At 33.7% G+C, this 20,502-nt stretch overlaps 1 protein-coding gene and 1 pseudogene across 2 annotated transcripts; both read left to right on the forward strand.

Moving 5' to 3' along the window:
- Positions 1–11,002: 11,002 nt before the first annotated feature.
- LOC109791994 (protein FAR1-RELATED SEQUENCE 5-like) lies at positions 11,003–13,251 on the forward strand. The gene is made up of 3 exons (XM_083064823.1): positions 11,003–11,875; positions 12,014–13,090; positions 13,174–13,251. The coding sequence occupies exons 1-3, from the start codon at positions 11,003–11,005 to the stop codon at positions 13,249–13,251; spliced, it is 2,028 nt and encodes a 675-aa protein (XP_082920949.1).
- A 3,829-nt stretch (positions 13,252–17,080) lies between these two features.
- LOC145952460 (F-box protein At5g46170 pseudogene) lies at positions 17,081–19,793 on the forward strand (annotated as a pseudogene). The gene is made up of 2 exons (XR_014429963.1): positions 17,081–19,681; positions 19,769–19,793. The product of XR_014429963.1 is annotated as an F-box protein At5g46170 pseudogene (transcript).
- The last annotated feature ends 709 nt before the right edge of the window (positions 19,794–20,502 follow it).

Below are 20,502 nucleotides of genomic sequence, written 5' to 3' on the forward strand. Positions count from 1 at the left end.
GGTAAAAACCCTAGTGAGGAATGTATCCTTATACCACTTGAAATCTCCTAAGGTTTTACACTTGAGATTGGACAAAAGTTCAGCAGATCTATCTTTCCATAAAGATGGATCTCCTATAAAATGTGGGCTATGGTAAAAATTAAGGTATTGACAACATCTGGAATGGTCTCACCATTATTGAAGATTGGTTCACCATTGTCATCAATTTTAACAACTGAAAAAATCCCTAATTTTTGTGCTTCAGTGAGATAATGATCCCACCAACCTTTAAGTTGCCCTGTAAATCCTGATACTATAATGTTTGCTATAGCTTCCTCAGAACTCTCATGAGCTGTTTGATAGGCAGTACAAACCATGGTCATATGTTGTAACATATGCATGATATTGTATTTAGATTTACCATCAATATTCCATTCATAAACATTGTTGGCATTAAAACTACTATTATTGAGGTCCTTATCTTCTATGGCCAAGTCTAAGGCTGTGGAGGGATAAGGTTTTGTTAGACCTTTCCATTGGTTTCTAGAGGTGGTCATAATAGGATTAATCTGAATGGATTGAGGGTTACTAGAATCAGAATCTTGATCTGACCCTTGGTTTAAAACACTTATAGTTCTTGCTGGCATCCTTATTTTAGGTCTAGAAGAGGCTTCTTCAGTACCCTGGGGAGACTCAGGAATGGTTGTTGCTTTAAGTAAATTATTAATTTTACTTAATAATTCACTAGCATCAGAATCCATATTGGCTTTTGCCTTGGCTTTGTGCAAATTTTGTTTAGCCTTTTAACTAAGCTTAAAAGGCTGAAATAGAGGTTTTTCTAAATGTTTTGAACTTGTGGCTTGGTTAGCCAGTGATTGGCTTGATTCAGATCTATGGGCAGCTAATTTGTCACCTAAAACCTGAAGATACTTGTTTGTATAGTTAATTTGCTCCATAAGACTCTTAATGTCTTTAGGAGTCAAATTTTCATCCACATCCTTGGTTTTGAATGGTGCAGCAAGCACAGGGTTATTTTTGTCATCCCTAATTTGAGGGAGTTGGTATTGGGTCTTTGGAGGAAGTTCAGATTGGACTTTCTCTCCGTCTTTGAGATGCCAAACAACATTTGTGGAATATTGTCCTATGAGGTCATCTCTGAAAGGATAATCTATGTTTTTCTTAATGGTATAAGCATGAAACCAATCAAGAAAGGGGATATTGAGTTTAACATGATTCAAGAAATTATAATAAATCTTCTGAATCTGTATTCTTTTTGGACCTTGGTAATTTTTCAAAAACCAAGATCTTTGGGGTTGGTTTTCCTCCGAGGCAAAATCTTTACGGAGGGCCTCCTTATCAATTTGGAATTCAGATTGTATCATAATGATCATGGAGGGAAGAATAGGTTGGAGACTGGATAGACTTTTGATCATCCTCCTCATTGGTTTGGTAAACAGCTCTTGGAATGGTTGAATTTGTTTCTATTCCTCTAAGATTTGTTTCGTTCAATAAGAAGGTATTCATTTATTTCGTTCAATAACTCATGTTTTATATCAAATTTTAACAATTAAATTGTTGAATTTAAAGTTCTTAATGCACATATCAAATCTATAAAAAATTTTAAAAATTTAAAAATTATTTGATATTTCGTTTCATTAATTCAAATGAACAAATAACATGTTTACTCTAGTTTAAGTATACATAGACTTATTTCGTTTAATTACTCATGCTCTATATCAAATCTCAACGATCCAACCGTCAAATTTAAAATTCTTAATGCATAGATCAAATCTGCAAATTTTAAAAAGATTTAAAAAACATTTGATACTTCATTTCATTAATTCAAATAGATGTATAAAATAATTTTATAATTATCCATCAATTTGAATTAATAAAATGAAGTATCAAATGATTTTGAAATTTTTTAAAATTTGCAGACTTGATCTATATATTAAAAAATTTAAATTTAACGGTTGAATCATTAAAATTTGATGTAGAATATGAGTTATTGAACGGAGTAAGTCTAGGTAGACTTACTCCTAAAATAAATGGATCCCTCCTCATATATATATATATATATATGCACAATTATAATTCACGCAATATTTTAAAACTGATAATCATGAATTAATTTATACTCATGGGATGTGACTTTTACTAATCAAACATTATTTTAATACAGACGAGAATCAAACTTGAGGGTATCAAGTTGACCTCCAGTGTCCTAGATGAAAAAAGTTCATGTAATTTTATTTAGCTCAATTGTAAAAAATTAAAAGATAAGTAACAAAATGTACAATTTTACACCAAGTGATGGGCCCCTATAGAAGTAAAGTGTAAAGTAATTCTTTCAATTATAACTCTATTTTCAAGTTGAAGATTGAACTTTGATTTTTGATTAAAGAATATAAAAGTGTCAAATGATTTGTAATAATAATCTTTTGGTAGTTTGTTTGTTTTTTATATATCATCACCAAAGCTTCATGTAAAAAAGTTTACTATAATTGACACACCTTAATTAATTAACAAAGCAAGATGTATCACGTGTTAGTTCATGTAAATCTACTAATTAGAGTTGGTTTTTTGGGATGTAATTTTTAATGATTGGGTTGTGTAAAGAGTTTGAGTAATGAAATTATAATTGTAAGTTAAAATTTGATATTATTTTGACATCTTTTAATCGAGAATAATTGTGAATTGAGTTTTATATTAAGTGTAAGTAAAATTAAAAATAATTTCATGATAATGTTGCTATAATAATAATAATAATAATAATAATAATAATAATAATAATAATAATAATAATAATAATAATAATAATAATAATGGGACGAGGTTGATAATAGTAAAATGCAAAGTGACAATAATAATTAGAATAATAGTGATAATTATAGGGGTAATAAGCAAGATAATAATGATTAAGATGATAAGAATAATAATAAATACGGTGACAATAATATTGGAGGCTTAAAAATGTGACAAAGACAATATTGTTAATAGTGATAACAATAAATGATAAAATGATAATGTGGTGGGACAAAACTTAAATATAAATACTATTAGTGTTGTTATCTAATCAAAATTAGTTTTATTTCAATAATTAATATATGTTGATATGTAATGAAATTCCTTATTACACATTTTATTGGTGTAAAACTATAATTTTACTGGAGAACATCACTAATAATAAGTATAGTATTGTATGTAAGTTTTATTCAATGTGGTGGTAGTGACAATAATAGTTGTAGTAACAAAAATACAAATGAGAACAAATGGTGGTGGAGCATGGAAAGAAAAAAAAGAAGAAGGAAGAATTGTGATTTGTAGGATAGGAGTTAAGAATTGAAAAAGGAAATAGTTTTCTAATGTAGAATAAGGAACTAAGAACAAAAACATGAAAAAACATATAATTAGACATGAGTAAAGATGACACCCATGGTGTCTACTTGAAGACGAGGAATAACTTAAGCTAAAGATAAGTTTAAAATGGAAAACCCATGCATATGATGTGTCTTTTTTTAGTTAGATGATCAAAGCAAAATAATTCCTTCATTAACATATAAATAAGTGGAGCTTCTCAATTCTCCCTTAGAAAGCCTTGGATTTTCCTAATTATATCAACATATTTATCAAACTTCTTTGATTGTTTATTAAAAAATGAAATAATTAGGATTTGAATAAATTATAACTTTTTGAAACTCATGCTCCAAGAAATTTGAAGAACTTTAAAAATAGTGAATAGTTTAATATAAGTGAAGCCATAGGAACCAATATATCCATTGAAACTACGAACCCATTGTTCAGGATTATCCTTAATCACAGGTTAACTATGCAACTCATGATTTGATATTAGTTGTAGTGGTTTTCAATCTAAAAGTTTGATGACAACACTATTTATATGGTGCTAGATTTGAAGTATTCAATTATCATAAGAGTTTAAAATACTTGTATGATCAAAAGAAACTAAACATGAAACAATAAAGATGGATGGAGTTTTAAAAGACTATGACTTTGAGTTGCATTACCATCTAGGTAAGGAAAATGTTACAACATATCCACTTTGAGACAACAAATTTTGCATAGGTCAAGAATGATGTGTCTTAACCAAAAAGCTATTATAGGATAAAATTCTAGTTCTTTATTTTTCAATGGATCTCAAGTTGTCAAACACGACTTTGGAATCCACAATAACTTCAAAGGTTTTAGCAACAATAGGAAAGTCGATTGTGACTTCTTTTGCATGGGAAGAGCTTGAGTTTATGGTCTTTTATGCCTTCACCAAGAATGATGGAGAAAAAGTATTTAATACACCATCCTAAGCTTCCTAGAAGCCTTAATTAACTCAACATAAGGGATCAACATATCAAGATCAAGAAAAAGATGGGAGTTGAGAAAAATAGCTTGTTTAGGAGCATTTTTAAATGATTCCAACATCCCACTCTCCCTAAATTCGTTGAGTTTTTCATACTTGGCCTTAAAATGCCATGTCTCCCCCTTTTGCTAAAACTTACACTTGGTAACAACCTTAGAAAAGTTGATGCTATGCAAACATAACATCAACTTGGGGGGCAACTATTTTGGAGAAGCCAAGTCCATAGGTATTCCATGGCTAAAGTGTTTTGTCTCCTATCTCAACTTCATAACATGAACTATGCAAAAGTAACAATTGACCTTGGCACATTCTAATCGATCTCATCATGTTATAGTTAAATTGGTCATGTCATACTCAACCTTGTCAATCTATGGCCAACATCATCGTGCATGATGTAATGGGTATAGTAACAAACCTTCCACATATGATAACAAATTTTCCCTCATTTTGTGGGCAATGGTCACACTCTAATAGAGTATTGCTACTCTACTTGTGTTCGTATTGACTAGAGCATTGGAGTGTTTGCAAGCATCCACCATCGTTTCACCCTTATAACTGCCAAAGTTGATCGTTGTAAAACACTTCATGATCACATTTCAAACAATATATATTGTCGGGCACCAAGGGTTCATATATGCATATCCTAACATTAGTATGATATTGTCCTCTTTGATATGCCCCCATGGATTTTCTTTTGATCATCACCCAAAATGCCTCATACTAAGGGAGACTTTGTATACTTTATAAACTCATGTTCCTCCCCTTGTTCCAACAATGTGAAATTTTGTTTATATCCTAATACACATATGCACAAACATACACACATATATAAGGATGACTTAAATGAGAACACTTGTTTATATGAGAACATGAAAATAATTAATAACAACCCTTAGTTTAAATTAAACCACTTATATTAAAAGACTACAAATAAAGTTACCATGAATCATTGCCATCATAATTCCCTTTGTCATTGTCGTCATGTCAACACTATTGTAGTTGCCTGCACCTCCACCACATTGTCGCCACATTAACACCACCTCCACTACTACTAGGGATGGAAATAGGCTAGGTCAGGCTAGACTTTAAATATATAGGCGAAACTTGTTTTGCAAAATTAAAGCCTAAGCTTGGCCTATTATCTATCATAGTTTTTTTATAAGTTTGACCTGACCATTTTAAAGTCTGACTTGACCTATTAGCCTATTTAAGTTATTAATGTTAATTAGGTCAATAAACTTAATTTTTAAAATATGGTTTACTCAATATTATTAAAATTTAAATTCTAAAAGACATACAGGAGAAAAATTGAATCATTTTCTGTTGAAGGCAATTCATGCATAGTCATGTATGATAATGTATACTCATGCATAGGTTGTAAACATATAAACCCTATAATGACAAAAAAAAATTGTATAAAAACATTTTAAATATTGATAATTTTATTATTTTATAAATTTATTTATTTATATTTTTAATTATATATATATATATATATATTAATTTTTTATTATATTATATAAGTAAATATGTTGACGTATCAGGCCTAATAGGCTTTTCTATAAGTCTAAGCATGACCTTTTTATATAAGTAGACCTTTTTAAAAGTTTAAAATTGACCTTTTTATTAAATAGGCTAGACTAAACCAGACTTTAAAGAGGCCAGACTATAGACCCCTATTTAAGGTTTGACTTATTTTCATCCCTAATCACTACAAAAAAAGTGTAAAATAATGACTGAATTTAGCGATCGAAAAAATTAGTATCATTACCACCATTGTCGTTGATGCAACGCCACCACTACTACCACCACCATTGTCATAACCACCATCACCATTATTGACAATGGTGGTGGTGATGTGGCAACAATGTGGTGGTGGTGGTGACAACGATAGTTGCAATGATGATCACAATTGATAGACCATGGACCAAGGGTCCAGTGACTAGAGCTATGGCTAGAAGAATACAGGAAGAGTTGGACCTTGTGAAGACTAGTGGGCTTGTCAAGCCCAAGGTAATCTTCACTTGGAATGCTCTATCATGAAGAGAAGGCCTAGTTCTACTTGTATATATTGTATAGTTTTCAAATAGTCTTTTGTATAGGTTATTTTTGCCTTTGTATTTGTGAGGCACTTTATTTGCTTTTGTTAGTGTTTGTATATTGATTTCAAGGTAGGTTACTTGGAGAGTTTAACTCCATTTAACCTCCCTAGTTGATACATTCATTTTGTATTTTTTCAGTAGGGAAAAGGGGGTGACATTTAGCAATGCTTGGGGTGTGATTAGTAATTGGGCCAGAACTGGGCCTAGGCAAAATTTTGCATATTGGACTCATTTTGCTCCTAATTTTTCATAGATTTGATTTAGCTAGGTCTCATCATCATATGATGAACCTAACTAAACCAAATCAAAGTTTTTCAAATTAAATCATGGAGCCAAATGCATCCAAGGCCGCCTAGCTAGTTTCTTCCTCCTTGGCCGAAAATTACTTGTCTCACTTCAAAGGTTGGAAGCTTGCCTTGCAAACTTCTAAACCTTTGTAAGGTTAGCTTACCTTACCATGGTTCTTAAGTGAACCATGGTCAAGGTTAGCTTCTCCTACAAGCTAGCTAAACCGTGGGAGTTTAAGTTAACCCTACCATGGTTCCTAATGAACCATGGTTAAGGTTAGCTTCTCCTACAAGCTACCTCTCCCTATATATTTGTTTTCTCTACACTTGTACTCATTTTTGAACATTTGAGAAATAAAATTCTGATTTCTCTCTCAAGAGTCCCTCTCCAAAACCGAATGAGAACCTTCTCTCCTAGGTTTTCTAGCAAAGTTTTTCAACTTTGCCTTGGTTCCTCAAGCTTCCTTCACAAGCTTTAGGAAGTGGCCAAACCTCCTCTAAGACTTCTCCTCCATTGAAGATTCTTCAAAGGAGTTTTCAGAGGTCTCAAGGTGTCAACCTCAAGAAGCATCACGGTCCAAGCATGGAACTATTGGAGAACATCAATTTTCTTCACCTAGCTCCATCAACAATGATAATAATAAAGGCAACTACAATAGTGGTGGTATGTGGTAAATTTTGTTTTTGATAATTTTTTAATCTAAGTTGTTTTTTTGTTATTTCCATTGTGATCCTAAACCCTAAACCACCATCACCATCGTGACTGCTACCATCACCATCATCGTCACTAACACCACTATCATCACGATCATCATTATTGCCACCATTGTCGTTGTTATTGCCTCTATCACCATCACCATTTCCACTATCGTAGCCACTATTATCATTGTTGTCACTATCATCATCATCACCATCCCAACCACCTTTGTCGTTGTCGTAACCCCTCCTTACCACCACCATCTTCATCGCCACCACCCTCATTGTTGCCATCACAACCACTTGGATTGATCCTATGTGAACATACTTATACTTCTTAATGTGTTCATCTATCAATTGTCGAGAAATTAAATGAATTTTTTCATGGTGAGATGGGATCTCTATTTTTTTTTCAATAGTTTTAATGACATACTCACCTTTCAACAAATCTTTTAAATTCTTGGAATACAAATTGGAAATTTCTAACTTAGGTAATTTCCATTTGTTCAATTAAGTTTATATTTATGAAATTCTAAGTTTGTGGTGGATGATATGGTTTTGTACTTCTTCCTGATTCTTTTTCCTTATTAGATAACATCTTAATTAACCTAGACATTGTTGTGGCTTAGTTCTAATTTCTATTGGTACCACCTAGGTTGACCAATAGTTTTACTGCCTCACCTTTGGGACTTATTATTGAGACAACATATTGGCTAACTAACACCAAAACTTATCTCCTCACCACACACAAGATTTATGGCTAATTAACAAGTTAAATAGTAAGAAACAATGCTCCCAAATATAGATTTATAACAATTTAAAATAAAAACCATACAACACAAAACAAAATAAAAAATTCTTATAAGAAACAACTTAATGAAACAAGTCAAACTTAGGATAATGTAAAAAATTATACGACCATATATTTCTCTAGCAAGATTCAAATCGTTAGGCTCTAATATCATTTCTATCTTAGAGTATGCATAATAATGCAACATAAAGGATTTAAATAAGAGAGGAAGTAATTGAAAGAGAAACTTATTTACGTATAAAATATTTCTAGAGTACAAGAAGGGAATTACAAAGGAAAATTAAAGAAGAAGATTTTGGAATATTTTGGGAAAAGGGATAAAAAGGCTTTGATCGACGATGAACTAATTGATGCCCCCTCTTTACAATGGAAGGTATCTATAATGTTAAAAATTGTAGATCTCAGCCGCAAAATTCAAAACTAATTGATAAACAAGAACCACACTATTAAGAGATAAGATTCCTTCTGAAGATAAGCTTTTGTCGCTTGTAGTAGTTGGTCGACAAGTCTTGATAAAATTCAATTCTTCTTGAAAGGGAAGTTTCAATAAGCCATTTGTCGTTTCTCCCAACAATTTTAATTGGCTTACTAAAGAATCTTCAACTTTTGACTGTTTTTATTTTTCTTTTCTTTTTCTTTCAATTTCTTTTCTTTTTCAGTGAGTGGGTTTTGCTTCTAATCTGTCTAGGTTAGAATCTTTGAGATTTTTAATTTGGAATAAAAAACTTTGGTAGGATATTAACAATCAACTTTTGGGATGATTTATATAGACCAGGTATCAAACAAAATAAATTGATAAAAAAATTTATTTTTCTTGAGGGATTGATCCTTAATTAGGAATCTACCCACATCCTCTTGAAGACAATTTGGATATAATTTGGTAAGGGTCCAGACCCTCAAATCCCTTTTCCAAGGATATAATTCTCTAACACTAATCTTTGATAATATATTCTACGGGAGACTCATCTAAGGCTTTGTGTTCTATGGGCAATTGAGGATTATTTAATAGAGAAAATTTATTGGATGTTCCTATAGTGAAACCAAGGGTAGTTAAGGTATTTAGAAGTTTTTTGGTACTTGAGGGGGGTGACTTTTGATGTATTTCCTATGTTAACTTTTGAGAATGAAGGGGCAACGTCGTTCAAGGACAAGCTCTTAGACAATGGAGATGCCAATAGTCTCATTTTCCTATAAAATTCTCTTTTTAAAAAAAATGGAATATAATTATTTTTTCCTTTAACGAATTCTATTTCAAAATCAAAACAAGATAACAAACTTTGTCATCTAGTAAAAATTTGTTTTGAAATAATATTTTAACATCCTTTTTTTTAAATTTCTTTGGCTGATTTGCAATCAATTCGAAGTAAAAATCTTTTATTTATCAAATCATTTTGAAATTTGGTAATGTATAAAATAATAGATAAAATTTCTTTTTTGATAGTACTATAATTAAGCCGACTCTCATTCCATGTTTCATAATGGAAATTTACTATTTGTTTAGAGTTATTTCTTAATTTTTATTTCTTAATTTTTGTTTTAGGATGCCTCCAAATCCTAATTCAAAAGCATCAATTTTTTACAATCACAGAAGCTTTAGATGAGCTATTCTAGACAAGACAATGACTTGACTAAGAGTTTAACCTCTTTTACGGTGATGTCTCTGATAGTCAAATTTGATAAGTGGTCCATCCGTGCTGCATGTTTAGGCTTTAGGATGACCGTAGATATAATATTAAAATATTGAACGGTTGAGACTATGATGTAATGAGTAAGATTTAAGAATTGCAGAGTAGTCCTTGTAATTTATATATTTGTCCGTGTTTTATAGGTTTATGAAGGGTTTTGGTGTTGTTTAGGGTTTTCCATCATCAGTTGATTTGCGATCTGGTTACTGTGGTGTTTTGGTTGTAGCAGTTCCAATTAGCAGGTGCGATAGGCGGTGGCGTCATTTTGTGGAGAGCATCTTCGAAGTGGGCCTCCGACGGCCCGTCCATTGTTGTTGGTGGTAGTCCGCAATCGGTGCGAAGATTTGTTAGGTTTAACAGGTGAGCAATCGATTTTGTTTATTTTTGAAACCTAAAATGTCACGTACAAAAGGAAGCCATTTTGGAGGTTAACGTTTTTTGTTTATTTTGCATTTGATTTTATATGTATGTGCAATTTTGTTGATACATCTGTTGCTGGTGTGTACAGTTAATAGAGAGATTAATTGTTGTGGAAGTCTTTTGAGGTTCATATATTGATTTATTGTTATTAAACGTGAACGTAGAATGGAGTTTGAGAATTCAAGTATAGAGGTAAGTGACATTTGCGTCATGTTTAGGATTGTGTCCTTCAATATTGCGTTGTGTCATGTGTTTCCTAACTGTGATGATGAAGGTTGATATTGTTTTTAAGTTTGTGATGGTCTTAAAAGGTTTAATTGAGGATTAAAATTTTTTAGGTGGCAGTAGATAATTGTGAAAGCATAAATGAAGGAGTAGATAATTTTGAAGGCATAAATGAAGGAGTATTTAATTTTGAAGGAATAAATGAAGGAGAAGATAATATAAATGAGAATGAGGAAGATGAGAATTTGGTTATTGATTTACAGGAAATTTGTGAAGAATAAGTGGAAAATGTTGTTAATGAAGGAAGATTTGAGGTTTTTGACAGTGAAAACGGGGTGATAGTTTCTACTTTGGATGATATTTTTAATTTAGATTTGCATTTAAGTCCCCATGAGCTTAGGAATGTTCAATTTGTAAGTGTTGAGATGGCTTACTTATTTTATTACTGGTTTGCAAGAGTTAATGGATTTGCCGCAAGAAAGAGCAAGATTTTGAGAAATATTAAGGGGGAAAAATTACAACAAACATTTGTTTGTTTCAAGGAAGGATTTAGAGATAACCGTCATTTGAACATACAGAATCGAAAGCGAAAGCAAACACCAGTGACAAGGTGCGAATGTGAAGCAAAACTAAGAGTGCATATTGATAGCAGATGTGGACTATGGTACATTACATATTTTGTGGATGACCACAACCATAGTCTTTTGGAAGATAAGTATTGTAGAATGTTAGCTTCTTATAGAGATATGAGTGAGTTAGATATAATGCAGTTGAATAAAATGAGAAAAGTTGGCATAAGTAGTCCTCAAATTTATGGGTCACTTGCAGATCACCCTGGAGGGTATGAGAGACTTTCTTTTTGTAAAAAGGACATATACAATCAAATTGGAAGGCAAAGAAGGTTGCAAGGTTTGGATTCAAAATGTGCCTTGGAATTTTTGAATGGTTTAAAACGCAATGATCCTTTAATGTATGTTGGTCACACTGTTGATGAGGAAAACAGATTGCAACATTTGTTCTGGTGTGATGGCATGATGCAGATGGAGTATGAAGTTTTTGGTGATGTGTTAGCATTTGATGCAACATATGGGAAAAATAAGTATTTATGTCTTGTAGTTGTATTTTCTGGTGTTAATCATCACAATCATACGATAGTATTTGGGAGTGCTATTGTTTCAAATGAAAGTGAAGAAACATATATTTGGGTACTTGGGCAATTTGTAGAAGCCATGAAAGGAAAGTCACCAATATCTATTATCACTGATGGTGATGTTGCAATGAAAAATGCGATAAGAAAGGTATTTCCTAATTCACACCATAGATTGTGTGCATGACACTTATTAAGAAATGCGACAACTAACATTAAGAAGTCGGCATTTACAAAGGATTTAAGAAAATGCATGTTGGGTGAGTATGAAATTGGTGAATTTTGAAAGAAGTGGTCTGAAATGTTGAACAAGTTTGAGTTTCATGATCATCCTTGGGTTATAGAGTTATTTGAAAAGAGGAAGATGTGGTGTACAACTTATATTAGAGGGGCTTTCTTTGCTGGTTTTAGGGCAACTTCTCGGTGTGAAGGATTACATTCTGAGTTGAAAAAATATATTCATCCGAAGATTAATCTCACGGAGTTTGTTCAACAATTTAATCGTCTTGTGAGTTATATGCGTTATAGGGAAGTTGAAGCTGACTTTGCATCAATTCATGGTGATCATGTTCCAGAAACAGATTTTCATAACCTTGAGCTATCGGGGGCAAAGTGTTATACGAAAGAAATATTCAAATTATTTCGTGATCAGCTTCATAGTTCATGTTTGATGAGGGTGATTGGTTGCAAGCAGACATTTGGTTGTTGTATATACATAGTGAGAAAATATGAAATGATTCACAAACAATGGCATGTGTCATATCAATCAACACCGTGTGATTTGAAGTGTTCATGCTTAAGAATGAAATCAGTTGGCATTCCATGTGATCATATACTTGCAGTGTTGGTTCATCTGAATTTATCAGAGTTACCAAAATGTTTGGTGTTAAAAAGGTGGACTAAGGTGGCGAAGGATGAAGTGAAGGGCAATGTTAGTACACGTAGGTGGGACTCTGAGAAAGATGCTAGATACTTGTCATTAATGGAGTATTTTAAAGAGCTTAGTACTTTGGCATGTGAAACATATGATGATTATGTTGATAAAAGGGATAAAGTTGTAAATGAATTAGTTGAAACAAGAGGTAAAAAAGGTCATGAATCTCAAGAAGGCAATGCATTGGGTGATGAATTAAGTGTAGTTATAAGAAATCCTGCCATTGCTAGAAGTAAAGGAAGGTCCGTTGTTGAAGGTTCATGGTGCAAAGGTAGGAAATCAAAAAAGAGTATTAAGTGTAGTTTGTGTAAACAAATAGGTCATAACATGAGAACGTGTCGAAGACAACAAAATTTGGATGATATGGAACAAAGCACACGTGGAATGAGTTTTGAATTTGAAGAAAGTTATGTAGCTTACCAAAATGAAGAGGTACCGAATATAAATTATATTAAAATTATGTATTTGTTGGTTAAACAGAGTTAGATGTGATGTATGTAATGTTGTCATTGTAGGAAGATGAATACATTGAAGATTTGTTTGACAAATGCGATGAATTTGATAATGGGGTTGCTGAGATGTCTGTTTTGTAACACCCCGAATTTTTCTACTAATACTACGAATAATTATTATTTATTTTTATTTTTATGAAGATTATTTTCTTATAATTATTTTGATTAATTAAATGTGCTTGATTGATTTTTTAAAGGTTTTTATTAATAATCATTTATGAAAGTTATTTTGTATAATATTATTAATTATGATATTTTGTTATAATTATTATTTGAAGAAAATTATGTTTTAAATTGTATTGATATTTTATTTTAATTTGATATATATATATATATATTATTTATTTATTTATTAACTACTAATTCTGGATTCCATAGCCCCGGAACGGGCCGTTCCAACTCAAGCATTCATGAGTAAAATTTCAACCCAGAACGGGCCGTTCGACTTTGGGAACGGGCCGTTCTGGATGTGATTTAAAAGAACGAAGTATTGACTCAGAACGGGCCGTTCCACCATGAAACGGGTCGTTCCGAAAACCCCAGAACGGGCCGTTCTGATTTTGGAACGGGCCGTTCTTGGAGAGGCTTTTGTACGTGTTCTACGGGCTCAGAACGGGCCGTTTCGGATTCGGAACAGGCCATTCTGCCCACGGCCTGATGCCTATAAATGCGTTCCGGCACTCCAGAAAAACGCATTTTTCACTTTTGACATTTTTCCTCCTTTCTCTCTGAAGACGAAGGGGAACCTAGAGGGGGCGACCAACAAGATTCAGCTCCTTCTTATCGAGGTAAGGGGGGAGTGAGAAATCTTGCTCTGGGTGTGGGAATATATGTTGGGTAGTGGTATTGGCCCCCAATCCTGTGTATTGCTGTATTTTTGTATGCTCGTGTATGAGGGGTTTCTCCCAATTGTATCTGTTTTGCTTATTATTTTTCTTATATGCAATTAATTATATGATTTTAGATTTCTATAGGTTCCTATGGGAAACCCTATGAGAAATAGACAAAATATGAATATTTTCTGTTTTGATTTCTGATTGCTCTATTGTATTCCTTGTTAAAAGTAATGTGTAAGTATGTGATTAATTTTGAAAATAAATGTTTTGATATGATTTAGAGTGCTCTATGGGTTCCTACGGGAAACCCTATGAGAAATAGGCAAAATATGAATATTTTCTGTTTTGATTTCTGATTGTTCTGTTATATTCCTTGTTTGATGATATGTAAAAATATGTATTTAATTTTATAAATAAAAGAGTTTTGATATAAATTAAAGTGCTCTGTGGAGGCTTTGTGAATATGATGAGATAATGTGAAATGTGATTGAGATATGAGATATGAAATGTGATAATGAAATATGATGATGAAATGTGATGATGTGAAATGACCATGGGAAATGATAATGTGATATGAGAATGCACAGAGTCTTGATTGACATGCATCATTTGCATAAGTGTTTTAAGGGTACGATATGGAATACACCGCCAGAGAAGGCCCCCTAGTGTAAAAGCTTTGGGGATTAGTCCTTGGGGATAGCTCGGTTTGGAAGTCCCAGTCTCGCCCATTGTGTGCATGGGATGTATCTTGCGCGGCTTAGCTATCCCGACGAGACTCTGGTAGTATATCCTTCTAGTGAGAGTGTGCAGAGGGTGTGACCCGGCATGTACTCCTAGACTACTCTTCGTGTATTGCTAGCGGCAATATGTCATGTGATGTTTTACTGGCGCCACATGCATGATAATATGTAGTCCGTGTCCATACATGTGCATTTTCAATGTTATATGATAAAGTGATGGTTTATGTCTTGGATGAGTGAGATGAAATATTGTTATTAACATATCTATGCTATATTTGTCTTGTTTGTGTTTGGCTATCTGGCGTATATTTCTATACCGTGAGCTAGAGTGAGATGTTTCTCACTCCCTTTTCTCGTGTTGTTTTGTTTTGACTGTTATACAGGTGATCATCAGCGTGAGGCTGAAGATGTTGGTGATGAAGCTTAGGCTTCTATGTTAGGTTTTGCTCTGATAGGACATGTGACATCGGGACATAGATAGGATTAGTTTAAGATGTTCTTATTAAATTATTTTGGAAAATTCAATTTTATTTCTTTGTAATTTTACCGGCATGTTATTTGGATTAAGTTTATGAATGTGAACTCTTTACCCTTACGTGGTTGGAAATTTGATTTTTATTGATGAATTTTTTTTTTATAATTACTGTATATGTATGTTGGGGTAGAGGGTGTCACATTAAGTGGTATCAGAGCAGGTCGATCCAATCGACCGTGTGTGTTATGTGCTTATCACGACTCTGTTGTGTACTCTGACTGTGTCTTGTTTGTTGTGTACTATGATGATGTTGATGATGATGATGTTCTTCTTGTGTTGGTATTGTTGAGTTTGATGTTGTTAAGTTATTTTGTAATTAGAGGAATGATAGTCATGATAGTGTTAGCTAATACCATTATGACTGCTCTTCTTCATTCTTATGGTTGCTTATTTGTTTGATACTTCTTGCTTACATAAGAGGTAGTGGTTGAGTGATATCGCTTGTGTTGCAAGCATATGTGCGAGTAGTGGTAGACGAGATATTGTGCTAATATTGTAGGAACTATTGAGGCCTTAGATTTGGGTAAGACGTTGATTTTTTTTTTAGTGTATTAAGAGTTTACGATTGGTGGAATTTTTAAAAGCTATAGTTGTAGCTCTTGAATCCAAGGATGATGTATGTTGAGAATTGGAGTTTTGATATTCTTAAGGAGAGATTGAAGTGTTGATGATTTCTAGAGTTTGATGGTTGCACGTTGACCTTTTATGGTTTAGGTAGCATGTGAATTTTATTTTCTAAGCCTTTTGTACTGAATATGTGAGTTGTTTGGTTTAGATTTGTAGTAGGAAACTTTGATATGAATTTGAGGTGTGAGTTTGGAAGGGTTGAGGTATTTTTGTGGGCTTAGATATATTGATATACTATTGTTGTTTGGTGTAGAGGATATTTTCTCTGCGGTTTTGTTGTGCCAGTATGAGTACCGTATTGACAGATTTATATTTTTTGGTCTTCACAAAAGTTGTAGCCTTGGACGTTATCTTTCCAATGGAACTGAAATCAGGTAAAACGGAGGTCTAGAACTCTAGTTATAGCTACTTTGGTGATCAAAGGTCTAGCTGTAAGCGCTGAGTATATCTGCTGCGGTTTTTGAAATTTTTAGCTAAAAAGATGATCTTTTTAGAATCTTATGTCTTCGTAGGAGTTGTAGATTATTCTCTTAGCTTTCTTTTGAGATAGTTTTGAGATCATTTGGATGAGTATAAATCTCTAGGTATCATTTTCTTTGATCGTTGTTGAAGGGATATGTATGGTGTCATGATATTTTTGAATCGTTAGGCAATGCAAGGATAAGAATTGATTTTGTTAAGATGTTTTGGGGTGTTTTCATGTGGATTGAGAGGTTGTTTAAGGTTGTATGATGCTATGTGGTAAAGGTTGTTCATGTACATGCTTATGGATGGTATATTTGAAGGTTTAAAGTAGGTATTCTACACTAGTGCAAAAATGGGATTTAAAATCGGAGTTTTAAGATCGGTTACAAGATAACCGATCTTAAAAGTGATGCGGTGGAAATTTTGTAAATAATATGAACATTTTTAAAATCGGTTAAAATTTAACCGATTTTAAAAGTACTTTTACAATCGGTTATTATATGACCGATCTTAAAAGGTATGTCTGGCACAACTTTTAAGATCGGTTCAAATATAACCGATTTTAAAAATTATTTTTAAAATCGGTCACAATTTAACTGATTTTAAATCATGTTTTTTTTACTACTTTTAAGATCGGTTATATAGGAACCGATTTCGTATGTAACATACAAAATCGGTTCTTAGATAACCGATCTTAAATATCCTTTTCCGTTTCTACAATTTCGGCCTCCACTCTCTGCTTCGTTCGTTTGTTCGTGCTTAGGGTTCAGGCTTGTCGCTGCCCTTTCCTTCATTCGTGCTTAGGGTTTCTACTGCTGTTGTTCTCCATTCACATTTCTGTTGTTGTGCGTTCGTGTTCACAAGGGTTGTTCTTCGTTCAGGTTAGCAAAGAGACAGCTCTCCATTCGCGAATATTGAAGAATCTCCCATATGCTTACTCGCGTTGCAGCCCCTTCTCCTTCTCCCTGGCCGTGGGTGTGGCCTTGGAGGAGTCGGAGGCGGAGGCGGAGGGCGCCGTGACCCACCACTCCCCGACCCAGGTCCTGAAGAACTTCAACGAGATTCGGCTCCTCCGCATCGAGCTTCCGAGCGGTGAGCTCGGCATCGAGGACGGCGTCCTCCTGAAATGGCGCGCGAACTTCAGAAATTGCGTGATCCTGGGCGCGTCCTTCGTCTTCCACCCTAAATCGCAAGAGCCCTCCACAACCCTAGAGGCTCACGACGACAACGAAAGCATACCTGACTCCTTCTACACGAACGACGGCCTTAAACTGCGCGTGGTTTGGACCATTAGCTCCCTGATCGCCGCCTCCAGCCCATTATCTCGGAGCACGACACTCTGGAGAATTTGGTGTTGACCGACGCTGATGGACAGGGCGTGTTGTACATGAACAGGGAGCAGCTGCAGGAGCTGAGAGTGAAGCCTCTTTCCGCTTCTTCTGCTTCCAAGAGGACTCTGGTTCCGGCTCTTAACATGAGGCTCTGGTACGCCCCCAACTTGAGTTGAGTGATGGCCTCGTCTTGAAGGGTGCCACTCTTGTTGCCATTCGCCCCACTGACCACTCTCCCAAGGAGGCTTCTGATTTGTCTTGGGTTTCCTCCGCCTTTCAGGAGCCTTACAGGACGGCTGCTACAATGCATGTCAAGAGAAGGACTTATTGCCTTGAGATGAACTCCTTCTAATCTCAAGGTATTTCTCCTTTTCATCCATTCTACTTCTTACCACTCTATTTTCCTCTTTAGCTTCCACTAATCTTACATATTTCCTTCAAATCATTATTTCAGGAATCATAGGAACAAATTAGGAAACTCAAGTTTTCTTTGGGGCATACAGCTCGGTCAATGGAATCTGTGCCCCACATTGGAGTAGATACTAAAGAGACCTGCAACAAATCATGCTTGAGCGCAAAAACTGAATGCATCTGCTGCTTTTTTTAATTTGAGACAAATCATGATTGATTCTAAAGGCAATGAAACAAAAAAGTGGCCGGGTTGGCCTGGAGAGAATGTTTTCAGGATGCTGGTTCTAGTGCAAAAGGTTGGCAGTATCATTGGTCGAAAGGGCGAGTTTATAAAAAAAATTACAGAAGAGAGTAAGGCGCGGATTAAAATTCTTGATGGCCCACCTGGAATCTTAGAAAGAGCAGTGAGTTTCAATTTCCCTGTTATTTTATGCAGTAAGGATGACATTGGATATATATCATTGTCTGTTTGTCATGCTTATTTATTTGATCTCCTTGGTTCTTTGAATACAATTCGGTCTATTTTAACTTCCATCGTGGTTACTTAGAACTAATAGAGCTATATATTCTAGGAATTACGTAATACCTGATGATTCAACTGTAACAATAGTAAAAATGAAAGAAATCTTGAATTTAGAAGATAATGATTTATGAAAACTTGTATTTGACTTTTATTGGTATTTAGTATTTACTTGTATGTTTTATTTAAGACACCTATGACTTTTTATTGTTAATTGCGAATATCATTAATTTTGAGTAATTTGAGATTTTATATAAATAGTATATACATTATATAGACTATGTAAAAAATTTCAAAATAGCAGCTATACTGCTATAGCTTTTTTGGGGCTGGCTGCGATGTACTGCTATGCAGGATTTAAAACAGAGTTGGGTGTGGCTGCCTAGAATTGGAGTTGGTTGCTAATCCACTGAAACAGAGATTCACAGAGTCCATGGGATTGAAAATGAAATTAAAACGAGATGGTTATTGTTTGCTAGTACCAATTTTCATCATCTCTTATTTAGTATTTTTGAATTCTTTTTCTTTGATGATTTTGAAAGGTAATGGTTTCTGCAAAAGAAGAGCCAGATCACCCCATACCGCCTGCTGTTGATGGTTTGTTAATGGTTTCTTTTATGATCTTAAGGAAAAATGATTATTTTTGTTTTTATTTTATTCAGTTCCTATGCATATTCAGTTCCTATTTTATTCAGTTAATTATTTTAAATTTTAATGTATATTTGAAATGTGCTTTTATATTCTTCATTGGATCTTTTAAATTTGATTCAGTTCCTATGCATACTAGAATAAATTTGCATTCATATTTCAAATTTGAGAGTTAATACATGGTTATTTTAATATCATTTATGGTATTTATTCTCTTTTGAGAAATAGATGAATTATCTGATTTTGTTTGTTCATGCCAAATATATAGAGGGGAGAGAACTGGTGCAGATATTGCTTGCAGCTGGAGCTGATCTATCTGCTCAAGATTCACAGAATGGGAGGACAGCTTTGCATACTAGTGGACAGGCATAAAAATGAGGTGAAGAAGCATTAATGTGGTAGGAGTAATATTTTCTTTTCTTTGTAGCATGTTGCATCGTATCTTACATGAAGTAAACTGTGTGCCTGTGTGCCCCCCGCACAAGGTCCCAAAAGAATAAAAAGGCAGACCAAAAGTGGGTTAAAGCAACTATCATATCCTATCCAAGAATTTCCACCTTGTGGAGATTGCTGCCTCTTGCTTCCATCAATTTTCATTTATTAACTATGCATAATCCTAATTTAGTCTTTAATTTTTTGTAACAAACTATTCACTTTATTAGTGTGAGCAGGTTATATATTTGAACCTTTTGCACTGGATTTTATATATGAACCATTATAAGTGTGAGCAGGTTATGTTTGACTCATAAGAGAACAAATTTTAGTTTTGAATTTTGTTTACTTCGTAGAAATAATTGGCAGTTTATATGTTCCCTATCTTTTGGAAGGAAGCTTCACCATTATGTCCTTTTCATTAAGGTTCTAATGTAACTTTGTATCAGGATGATGATGGTGACAATGCTTTCCATATCAAGTGGCTGAACGCTGTTTATAAGATATTATAACTGCAACAATTTTTTACAACTATGTTACTCATTTAACTATTATAAGATTCATATTAAATTTTTTTTTATTTCAATAGACTTTTAAAACCGGTTATGTAACAACCGATTTTAAAAGTCTTGACTTTTAAGATCGGTTAAAATCATAACCGATCTTAAAAGTCAAGACTTTTAAGATCGGTTATAAATCAACCGATCTTAAAAGTCTACTTTTAAAATCGGTTGATAACCGATCTTAAAAGTCTACCTTTTCAAAATCGGCTCTTTTAAGATCGGTT

Source organism: Cajanus cajan, chromosome 10, assembly GCF_000230855.2.
Source record: "Cajanus cajan strain Asha chromosome 10, NIPB_CcT2T_4, whole genome shotgun sequence".
In the NCBI taxonomy this organism is placed as follows: domain Eukaryota; kingdom Viridiplantae; phylum Streptophyta; class Magnoliopsida; order Fabales; family Fabaceae; genus Cajanus; species Cajanus cajan.

Bases quoted from the DNA above. Each gene is read 5' to 3' on its own strand.
- LOC109791994 (XM_083064823.1), top strand. From the start codon at position 11,003: ATGGCTTACTTATTTTATTACTGGTTTGCAAGAGTTAATGGATTTGCC. The intron at 11,876-12,013 runs GTATTTCCTAAT...GAATTTTGAAAG, and splicing joins TGAAAAATGCGATAAGAAAG to AAGTGGTCTGAAATGTTGAA. The intron at 13,091-13,173 runs GTACCGAATATA...TTGTCATTGTAG, and splicing joins TAGCTTACCAAAATGAAGAG to GAAGATGAATACATTGAAGA.